At 38.6% G+C, this 12,069-nt stretch overlaps 1 protein-coding gene across 1 annotated transcript in view; it reads right to left on the bottom strand.

Moving 5' to 3' along the window:
* Nucleotides 1-5,525: 5,525 nt before the first annotated feature.
* The window catches only part of ST13 (ST13 Hsp70 interacting protein), a 15,252-nt gene continuing 8,708 nt past the window's right edge, over nt 5,526-12,069 (bottom strand). Inside the window, exons 8-11 of the mRNA XM_029085557.1 lie at nt 12,061-12,069; nt 11,318-11,374; nt 10,063-10,163; nt 5,526-5,731 (exon numbers count right to left, since the gene is read on the bottom strand). The exon at nt 12,061-12,069 is cut by the window's right edge and continues 106 nt beyond it. Of these exons, the coding sequence (XP_028941390.1) occupies nt 5,603-5,731; nt 10,063-10,163; nt 11,318-11,374; nt 12,061-12,069 (296 nt within the window). The 3' untranslated portion in view covers nt 5,526-5,602. The remainder of the gene's footprint in view (nt 5,732-10,062; nt 10,164-11,317; nt 11,375-12,060) is intronic.

The raw sequence follows: 12,069 nt of genomic DNA, 5'->3' as shown, positions 1-12,069 counted from the left end.
TCATCTAGGCCGAGCGACATCAGAGAAGTTGAAATGCTTTCCAGTCCAAATTACTCGCCTTTGTCATTATTAAGTTTAATCTCCTATTATGCTACTTGCTCAACAGTCTTACTAGTTCAGACCAAATATTCCTAAGCCACCTTTAATTTTACATAGACTAGACTGTCAAACACAAATTTTGGTGCCTTGCTGGTTTGTTTTTTTTTTTCCCCAGGTAAATAAATGTCTAACATCTGTTCTAATTGCACACTTTTGTGGCCTTCTGTTATTTTCCAAAAAGGATAGTAATTAATTCATTTTGATTTTTATTTCAAAAGATAAAGAGACTACAGATAAAATATCACAGATTACAAATGGCTTCTGGAAGTATGGTTTTCTCACGTGCTTTTCCTTATTGTGGGGTAACACACAAAAAAGCTGGAGCAAATCTTCTTTTAGAACAGTTGTGTTCATTTTTCCTTATAAGCCGTTAGCAATAAGCCAGTTTTATAGATAATTTAAAAAAAAATCTGAAATTAGAAAGCACAGGTGGCCTTTGGTGCTTTTCTTTTCCAGATGAGAGCTAGACACTAGTGGCTGAGCTTCAGCATGAATTTTCGCTAGTGAGAAGCAGCACAGTTGGCAGCAGCTCGGCCACTTTGTTCTCAATAAAATACCTTGATATTTTTCCATCTAATTCTGATGATTTCCTAATAACTTGTACCTTCAGCCTATTTTAAAAGGCAATTTTATTAAACACTGCACTGGTTGTTAAATGACTGCTCTGATTTTCTGCTATGCTGCTTTTCTTTCTGAAATGCAAAATGCCAACTAACCAATTTCTAGAAATTCTTCCCCTCCAAAGTGAGAACATTAGATTTAGAAAACTAAAGGTTTCAGTAATGGAATTCCCTTTACTATTAATTGATTTAGACCTCACCTCCTTGTTACTTACTTTATAAGTACCTTGTCTTTCTGAATACCTTTGTTCTACACATTATGCTTACAACCTGACTGCTTCAGCTGCTGTACTTCAGGAATAAATTCCAAGATAAACTGCTACCCCCAATCCTGTAATCTTTCATATTTACTATCTTTACATGTAGTTGCAAATTTTATTCCTTGTAGTCACTGAAATGTTTCTGCATTAAAAAAATCCTGGTTATAGTTAATGTGTACAACAACAAAGGTACCAAAGTTTGTTACCCACTTACTTAAAAAAAGTTGTAACACATTCTGCAAATACATTTATTTATTAACAAGATCTCAAGCTTGTCTGGGACCATCCATCTAGAATACGCATTTCAAAAGCCTATTTGTACATCAGAGACAGGTTCAGTAATAACACTTTGTTAGCAAGATTACAAATTAACATCCTGACTTGGTTAGTCATAAAGATTCAGATTTACAGGAAAGTCCTCGGTATTTACATTCAACGGGACCTCCAGGCAGTGGGGGTGAAGGAAGGTTTGTCTCACATAAAGTTCCTGTTCATAAGGACCACACCAGGAGAATATGACTTATCTACACTCTGATTCACAAGGTGATCAACTATTTGTAGCCCAAAGTCACATGATATTTTTTTGTTGGCCCAGAGTGCAGATCCACCAGCCACCACCTGACCTCCTTCATTTTATTACATTAAAACTGTTCCTGCTTCCCCTGTATTTGCGTTTGTTTCTATCACACTACTGACCTCCTATGACTTGTCCTGTAGTACTCCATGTAGTGCTCTCTGCATCTAGTTGGAAGTTGCTATTTTCACTCCATTTCAGCTATTTGGTAATCCAGAATTACTTTTCTGCAATGCCGCCCTCACTCTGTCATGTATGAAGTACAGTTAAGGCCCAGCTCTTCAAAACTCTAATTAAGGTTTATGAGACACCTTTCTCTAGACATCAGAAGAAAATATCTCTCCCATTTTCCTAGTGAATCACCTTCCTGCTCGAGGATGTTAATCCACTTCTGTACTGATACCAGCTGCTCTCAGGCTACCCTGCAGCCAATGTAAGGAAACAACCCTCTAGCCTCTACTAGTCCTCCAACAACACACTTGCCTTGCAACTCTGAAAGCACTGCAGTATCCCTCAGCCTAGATGCTCTGTGGGATTTCAAAGGAGCTCCAAGCCACTTCCAGTCAGGAGCACACCATGGTCCACAGGAAGGTACATGCCAAAGGTGACCTGGCTAATCCTGGCTAGCTCCACAATCTCCCATCCCTTTCGGTGAAGGATTCTGCTTGGACAGCACTTGCTGCAAGCTCCCATAACAATATTGTTTGCTCTTACACCTTACAGAAGCAGGATGTACAGGCATGTGCAAGTGTGTGGCTTGTATGAGCTTTATGCAAAGGTCCTGAAGGTAATAAACAAGAAAAATGAAGTGGAAGTTAAAGACAGATATTTTAAACTAGATTCTACCACTGGCCACTTGCTACAAGCTGTTTCTAAGACATGGTTTTACCTTCATATGGCTTTTTAATATTCATTTATTGATCCATCCTGCCTCTGGCCTATCACTGCTCTGCCCAGTCTTGTCTTACCTGTCTTGATCCAACTTTGAGACAGTCTAGCTCCTGCCCACCTGATCACTGCCTTCCAACAAAGATAAACCAAGCCACTGACAAATGGTTTTTATTCACAGCCCAACACTGAAGTGAGATAAATTTTCAAATAAATTCTGGTAAAGGCACCAACTTTCATTCTCCACGCTACCACACAATAGGGCTCACTGTGAAGCAGTACAGTCTGGAAGTGGCATCTGACCTGACATTTATTTTCCTTTGGGGCAGCAGTTGAACCACAGACAGAGAAGTCTCTCAGACTCATGTGCACAATAACAAAGCTATGACCCTCTAGTACCAGTCAGCTGCAGGTGTATCATCATACCCCCTGGCAGACCATATAATCTAATGCAGCACTCGATTGACCAAACAGTGCAGTACATTACATGCTTCAAAGGGCAGAAATGCACACCCAAACCTGGGTCAGCACCTCAGACACCACACTGTGCTAGCCGAACCATCCACACCTGCTGGCAGCTCAAGTGTTTTTAGAGTCAACTTGTCAGTTGATGATTGCCACCGTGCTTACAAGAACCACCCCTACTCGGTGCTGCAATGGAAGCAAATAACCTGAAGGAGCTGCCAGTAAATACTGGAGCAAACATGAACAGTAACTCCCTCATCTAGCTACTTATATCTCGCATCTGGAACTCATCATCTTTGCTCATCTCCTGGGCACTTACCTTTCTGCACTTCTACTTCTGTTCAAACCAGTCTGGCTGCTTAGATGTCTACATGGCAATGTGGGGAACTGTGATGAGGTCCAGACATCTCCTCAATTAACTTACCAGATAACATAAAAAACAAAAAATCCCCACATAAGGGAGCCATGGGATGTGCCCAAAGAACAAGAACTCAGCTAGGTTGCTAATACTAACACCAGAGTTGGGGAGAATGTTTTTCTTGAGTCAATCATCTCTGAACAAGGGCAACTGATGCATAAGCTATCAGGCTGGACACAGATAATGACCATTTCTACTAGCTAGGGGCAACTTCCTACTTTTGACTCATCATGAGTAGACAGACACAAACAGCTAAGATGTAGTAATAAGGAATATAGATTTATTCCCTAACTCAAGCACAGCACATATGCACCATCCTGAATAAAAAAGTCGAGCTTCAGCCTATCTGGAGTGGTGACCTACTTCAAGTATTTCCTCTTGGGAACAGGAGATCGAGAATACAACCAAAAGCCAGGTACACTGCAACACTCAATCATCATTTGAGTTCACTTAGTTCCAATTTAAACCACAAGTTATATATACAGCTTAATTGAATAACTTCCACCTTAATTTTAAGCAAAATAGGCTTTATCAGAAAGTTACACAACCCCAGAGAGCTTTATTTTTCAAAACCATACTTTATTTTTAAAGGCTAAGAGAAGTACTCAGAACTATATTTCTTAAGCAAAGTTTCACATTTCATTCTGCAGGGTCATTAGTATGAGAGAAAGCATTTGGGGATTTATTTTTTTGCAACTGTTGTTGAGTTCCTACACCAATCCAGATTTATTTAAAAATTGTAACATCAGTTATGGCTTAAGATACAGAATTACAAAATAATAACATGAATGTTGAGACTCAAGTGGTGAACAGGTAACCATGTTCATTTTTCCACAGAAAGACAATGTTTTAGGTAAGACAAAGGGAAGCAACAACTGTCTTTAGTGGTAGACAAATCAAATTAACATCAGCAGCACAGACACCACTTCAAGGAGACCCATGCTGTTACTCCACACACGTTAGAAGAATGTTCTGTCTGCTCCAATTACTTCACCTTTTCCTCCATATCACAAGCCTCAAACACATGGAAGTATGAAAGCATGACACCACCTTTTTGTTTTATTTTTTAAATGGTTGTGGGGTTTTTTTGTTTGTTTGAGTTTGTTTGGGTTTTTAAAGAAAAGGATACAAGAAAAGATGGAAGACTACAGTATGTGGTGAAGAGAGTCATCACCTCTAAAGAGACAGCAGGACTTTGGCCAAGAAATTTTAATTAGTAAGCATGTGAGGACTCAAACCAACACAGAACCCAGAGCTGCAATTTTTTTGGGTATTCTCCCCTTTGTTGATTTGTAAGCCTGCATTTACATGTTCTGGATGGCTTGCATTCAGTGGGATAGAGGTAGTGATGGGAACAAGACTCCTTCCCTAAAGTTTCCAAATAGATGAAACCTGGTTAAGCACGGCCCCAAGGAAGGGTGAGTGCAACCAGTGGAGGACCTGCCAACTGGGAGAGGACAAGAGCACAAGCACAGAAAGTAAGCTGCTCTCCTATACCCAGACTGATAAATAAAATGTTACATAAAGGTGCTGGACAAGAATTGAGCAAGTGTAACAAAACCTCTGTGGCTTCTGCAATACATACATCATGCCAGGTTGTGCAAAGGATAGGACTGTACCTTTGCCACACAGTTGTGGTGATCAAAATATTGTATTATTTGCAGTACTGCCAGAAGTTCCAGTGTGTAACTAGCTAGCATGGTTATACCAATAATTTTAATAGCTATATAAAGTCAGTCACCCATTTAACAAAAAAAAAAAAAAAAAAGGACTTGTACTTGCAGACAATTCCTTTATCCAGTTAATTTTTCAGACTTGTCCCACCTTTGCTATTTGTGACTAGGCCAACTTTTCTGTCCTAGGGGGATTAAGACAGACTTCAACTGTTAAAGTTCCTTCTTCCGCTTTGCTCACTGAGAGTAATTTAAAAAAAATAAATTCAAAACACCACAACAGCAGGTTTTTGTCTTACACTCCTGGAATATTACAATTTCTTACAGGAGTGTTCACTCAAAGGAAACTGTTTGTAATACTTATAATAAAAGTTTGCAACTCTGACAAGGAGGGATGGTTGAAACTAGGTAATCTGAATACAATTTGAATGGCATAAGTCAAAAATGGAATAAAGTCAACGCTCGGGGCTAGAGAGCAGTTCTCTTTAGAACACCCCATTTCTCTTCTTAAGAAGATCAGAGGTACAATGGTTTGTTTTATTGCAACACTGGTTAGCCAAATCCAATCCTTCCCATTCAGATATGATTTTTAAGGACCAGGGATTTTATGGTTTACTGCCAAATTTGGCAGACAATTTACCGATGAGATTCATGACCTTGGGATTATTCTGGTACTTGGACATATTTGCTGGGTTCTGGGCGACATCTTGGAATGCAACCATAACTTCTGGATCCTGCAGGACAAAAAGCAAAAAATTAGTGCATTTATGAAACAAGTCTATAAAAGTTAGTGGTTATGTGGTTCCAACACAAATGTAGTCTTGCTCAGCTTTTAACATGACAAGACTAGATCAGAGTTTTGGACAAGAGATCTCTAAAGAGAACCTAATGATATAATGCATGCTGTTCACACCGCATCAGTAAATACCAGAGTCATTACCGAACTCATTACAGTAACAGTGCAATGTGTAAGAAGGGGGTAAGATAAGTCATTTTTCCTCAAAACAGGAGCCATCAAACACAGCCACACCTACTGCATTATTTCTGTCCAGGCATCTTCAAATGTATTTTGAAGGAGGCAGGAGCTCCATATGTGTACCACACAGGACAGAGTAACTATTGCTCCTTTGAGCAATAGCTGCTACTCATCCCTTCCACCTCTGTTCCTTCTATCAGCAGAAACTTCAATTTGCTGGACTGTGAACAGATGATTTGGCAATGCTTGGCTTTCGGAAAAAAAAAAAAAGCAAAAAAAAAAAGCATCTAATTCTCAGTCATTCCCACCTCCTCTGAGAAACGACAACTGGAGAAGAACCTTATTATCTCTCATCACACTACTGTGTTGCAGTTAATAAATACTTTCACATCTACAGTGGTCAGTGGTCAAAAGAATACCAACTTAATCTTCTCTATCTAGTATGAAAATCATTACTACTTTTTTCTGTACTTCTAGTACACCTTTGGCCTCCTCTGAACTAGAATTGCTTTTACTCATTTTACACATGTATGGTTTGAACAGTGCCCTTTAATAAATCTGTACAGACCAATTTTACATCTCAGCCTGGCAAAATGTTTCTATTATAAGCAACTACTGCAAAGATTCAAGTTTTGTTTAATCCAGCTAAAGTGCAAGTAATTTATTATGTCCAATACAAATCATCTGCATCAGCTGTAATTCCATCTGCTGTTCTTTCCACCACATTTAAGTGGTTTCACTGAAAGATACAATTTTCCCTAGACTTCCAGCCCATTGCTACTGCAGATGTATTCTTTGGAAACCATTAAAAACCAGCTGATGTCCTCAGAGCTGTCTGTGCTACAGTAACACCATCCTATATCTATTTTAGCATCAAACAGCATCAGAGAAAAGCTGTTTAACAAGTCTGATCCAAAATTGCAACTGGTAGGTGTGGACTCCACTGAAATCACCCACATGGTTCAGTCATGTTTTGTACATGTTGGGAACCAAGAGTCCAGTCTTATCTTTTGTTAAAAGGATTTACGAGTGTTCTGTCTCCCTCACAAAAGGGAACCTGCAAAGTTGAAAATGAAAAATAGGCTGCTGAAGTTCAGAAAACAAGAAATAGATGTATCTTCTCTACAGGATTCCTATGCAAAGAAAAAAAGATGACCTTCACAACTTCAAACTTACTGAATTTCCAATTTCAAAATAGGACATATTAATATAAAGATCATGTCATGTTGTTAAATTTGTTTTCACCTGTATATGAATCCAGAAAAAAAAAAGCTGAGTAAACTTAGTCGCTGGTTTGTGTCAAAGCACACCTAAATACATGTTAAATATCCAATTTAACACTACATGTTTTATGGCCCTATAAATTCACAGCAAGTAAATTATTCTCTACTCGTGCAACTCCCTGGAAGCCCTCAGCCTTAGACTGTGTTTATCAAAATGATTAACACATGCAAGATGTCACATTGATGAGCAATATTATCAACACTGATATACTCAGGACTGAGTATATCAACACTTCCATAGGGAAATATTTAGAACATAAGGTGGAATGGGAACCATTGTATAAACAACATCAGTGAAAAATTGTTTTCTAATGTTCTAGTCTTTAGCTGCAGAAGGATGAAAAATACTTCAAGGAAAAAGTTATCGCTATTCTTTTTTCCAACTTAGACACTTTGTTGGAAGTATGGGTCTAACATATGACTACATGTCAAATAAGGAATCCATAGGTCCATCTTACACATCATGCCTTTTGAAAATAACTTATATTTGACCCATGACAGCTCTCCAAAACACAAATGTCACATTGTGTCCAGAGAAAGCAGCTGCACATGCAACACAGGAAGTACTACAGAACCTTCCAGACAGCCAACATTGTAAAATAAGAGAAACAAACACACAAAGATTTCAGCCAATTCTGGAGACTAAAAAGCTTAGGGGAAAATGAGCTAAAATAACATGCATTAGAAGTCATTGCAAAAGGTCACAGCTACTACTGTTAGGAGCTATGAAAAGAAATGCAACAGATGTTTTGCCACTTTGAGTCTTTCGTGCATACAAGACTAGTATCAGTCACAATTTAAAAAAAAAAAAAAGGGAAGAAAAAAGGAAATATCCTGAAAACAATACATTTTCAGGTCATGGAACCAGAAATATCCATCAAAAGAGAAGTTTTCATACTAGTTCGCAGAGATTTTTATGTTTATGTCAACAATGAGCAGTAACTTCTATAAACATGTCCATAGGTAGATATATCTGGTTCTTTGGTTGCTTCTACAGATGACAAGCTGAAGTTGACAGCACAACTGCTTTAATCTAGCTCACGCTCAGGCACACACAGTTGTAAGGTTTACTGAGATGTTAACAGACTCAGGCATGTTTCAGTGTTAGCTCATGGAGAATAGTCTCAAAATTGATAAGATAGTCACTAAGTCTACAGAGTCTGAGAAGGTAGCTTTTAGAATGCTCTCAAAATACTCCAGTTCCAGCAGTAACTCCTCACTATGAAAATCCTCTACACACTGTCAGTTAAAGTAGTATCTTAAGATGAGTGATTTGGGAGACTTGTGAGATTCAGTATCTTCAGATGCTTTCGTAACACCTCAGCTAAGCTAGGTAATAGCTGCCAGCTACCACTATCCAAAAACAGATTCCACAGCTGCACTGAGCAGAAGCCAAGCAGTAAAACTACTGTATTTTAAGACTAGTGCTTACACTGCTAATTCAGAGAGGACCAGAACGTAGTCAGTTGGACCTTTACGGAAAGGCAGCAGTGCAGACATAGGTGAAATGCTGAATAAATCATATCTAGATGCAAAGTTTGTACAAAGAGGTCAGTAACAGACTCAGAGCTTTGCTGACAGGTTCTACATGTTAAAGCCTGCCTGCATTATCAGAAAACACCATCAGCACACATTCTTGCAACAGAGTTCTACAACATATTGGGGCATATATAATCAGCATGCAATTGAGTCTTCTTAAAGGCATGTAGCAAGCCCTTAATATTGAGCAGAACCTCAAAGCTCTGTTTTCAGCAACTCTAATTTCAAAGTTCTGTATTACAACATACATCAGCAAGGTAACAAAGACAACTACCAAGTGGTGGGGTTTTTTTGATGGTTTGCATGCAAGTCAACATTGCTGACTGTGGCAGCCTAAGTAAAGGTGTGTTTCCAGACATCAGCAACCACTGAGGGAACCCATGAACTTCTGCATGGAAAGCAATGCCTTTTGTGTGATTTCAGGGCATACCAAACAACGGTCCCTTGTGATGCTTTTATTTAGATGGGGATCATAGCAGTTCAGTGAGTTGAGAACAACATGTAACTCTAGTTTTAACCATAGCAAACCAGAAAAAGTAACAGAACACTTTTATACTTCCTCACATTAGTACACAAACGTAACTATATAGCTCAGATTTTTTCTAGCCCACATGTCCCAGTGTTAACTGATGTTGCCAGGTATGGTCTACTTAATCTGCTGTAATATTTTTCTTGTGTAAAAGTAGTCATGACATTGAGCTATTAATTAATTGAGCAATTAATCAAGCCCACTGGGGAAGTAAGCTTTCTGAATATGAATTTAGAAAATGCCAGATGCAGAACCATTCTGATACTGTTTTGCCTCTGGCAAAAACCAAACACTTAATCACCTAAATAGAAATGCAATTCTCATCTCAGTATCATTGTAATATTTGTATTGCAACACTAATTTTTTGTTTGTGCATAATTATCTTGCCACAATGTGTGTGCATTCACAAAGGAACAACTGAATTATATCATGTGGAAAATAACTATTCAAGAGACTCAAAAGAGATGAAGAGGTATACGTAGCGCATAGTTTTGCCTATCATAGGCAAGTATGGGGTGGGGGAGTCACCTTTAATTAAGCTCCCATCAGTTTGAAAAATAGCCAACATTGACTCCAGACAGTCTGGTGCCACAAACACAAGGAGAGAATTTCACAACAGAAATAAGCAAGCATCCCATTGCTATCCAGAAGGTCACATCTTTCTTCCTTCCCTTTAGCTCACCGGCGATGTTCTTCCCTCATTCAGAACATTTAGCTTTAATTTTAACAAATACTCACCTGCATGGCTGCAAGGACTTCTGGATCACTGAGAATCTCATTGAGACCTGGCATACCTGCCATTCCAGGCATACCTCCAGGCATAGCCCCAGGAAATCCACCTGCAAACCCAAGACAAGAAGAACATATGATAAAAACATTTAATTACCTATACAGGAGGCTCACTGAGATCCACCAAGATGTACTTCCTTTGCCATACCCCTAAAGCCACATATTCCATAAGGCTACAGCTGTTCCACTGAATGGAAAGCAGGGTCTTCAACCTCTCTTTGTGTTGAAGACCTACATCTTATTTCATCCATCTACGTTTTTAACCCAATTGAATAGGAAGCTTACAATGAGTGTCAGGTTATAGTACTCTGTACACAGATAGTTATTTTTCTGGTTAACTTGAATCAGGTAGGTCTCAAGCCCAGGAACATAATAAGGAGTTTGAATGCCTGACGAAAACAATTTGGGACAAAAGCAAATCAGTAGTGGCATGTCTCGGGCACATTCCACGTTTGACAGGAACTTTAGGTTTGAAAAAATTGTACTACCAAAGGGAAAAAAAAAAAATCCCTGAAGCAAAATGCTTAAAGTTCGGTTTTGAATCCTTAATCAGCAGCTACGCCAGCTGCGCTGAGCAGGGTAGATAAGGTCTCTCTATGGACAAGCTGATCTGGTTGGAGCGTGCATGCAGCGCACCTCAGCTACAACTCAAGTCTTCAAGAGCATTAGTACTTACTCTTGCTTGTCTACAATTTATTGTACCCCAAAATAACATGGAAAGCCTGATTTTCATGGAACTGTTCAAGAACAGCTTTTCTATAAGGTAAACTGCACTACCTCCTTTGAGAAACTATTCTGTTCAACATCAGCTTGCAAGCAGCAGAGATTTTGCTCATATTCAATCCAAATTTTCAACTTTAAAACATTGTTCTTAAGCAGAATGGGTCCAAGGCATCCCAGATAATTTAGAATACATTTTTATACTAGTTTTTCAGCACATATTATTAACCTTTGTTTTCTCAGACCTAAATCCTTTCATTCTTTTATTCATCATTACTGATTCCTGCCTTCCCTCCATTTGCTACTCAGTATCAATCCTCTTCCTACTAGTGCTCAAAGAGTTATTTGCAGACAAGTTCTAAACTTCATAAAATATTTTTCTCTCTGTCTTGAGAACAAATGCTAAAGAAACTGTGATTATAATATTCCACATGGAAATAACAGTCACTTCTATCTCAAGTATTGATGCCTAAAAATAAAATACCTGGGAAGCCACCTGGGAAACCACCAAACTGAGCTCCTCCTGCCTGTCGTCTTGCTTCTTCCTCCTGCAGATGAAAGCACATAATTCCACACAAAGCAATGGAACTACAGCCTCTTTTCTACTGCTCAACTGGTTTTAGAAGAAAAACGGCTGAAACCATTTCAGGCAGGTAGGCTATTGCAATAAAAAAGCACTTCACTATGTACAAAACCACTGACAATAAATAGTGATGCCCACTCTTACTTTAGGATGTTTTTGCAGGTACATTATGCAGAGAATATTTTTACTAAATATGAACTGCATGATTTGTTTTAGCTCCTTAACTTACATTTTTAGAACTAACTCCCACCCCCAACATATTAAAATATATCAGTAAAGCATGAAGAAAAAGCAAGCAAACTGTGCCAGGAAGTGAGGAAGAGAAGTGAAGTATTAGCCTGAATTTAAAACCTCCCACTCTGGAAGACGTAAGTGCTTTAAGTGAAAACTATTCTGGTACTGTCATACAATAACTGACTTCTTGAAATACAGGATTAGTAGAGATTCCAGAGCCTATTTTTGTCATAAGCAATAAAGGCAGATGCATTATAATACCCTCTTCTCTAGATTTCATTATTGGTCAAGTTATCTCACCAAGATAGAAATCAACTCAATTCTAAGACTTAAAATGAAAGTATTTCTTCTCTGCAATTCATTCTGACACTCGCCAAATTATTAAGAAATATTAAAGCCCAAGTATTTACCCTTTGTGC

The sequence above is a fragment of the Antrostomus carolinensis genome, unplaced genomic scaffold (assembly GCF_000700745.2).
Source record: "Antrostomus carolinensis isolate BGI_N321 unplaced genomic scaffold, ASM70074v2 scaffold22006, whole genome shotgun sequence".
Classification (NCBI taxonomy): domain Eukaryota; kingdom Metazoa; phylum Chordata; class Aves; order Caprimulgiformes; family Caprimulgidae; genus Antrostomus; species Antrostomus carolinensis.
The sequence above is the reverse complement of the archived record's forward strand: the minus strand, read 5'-3'. Positions and strand labels throughout refer to the sequence as shown.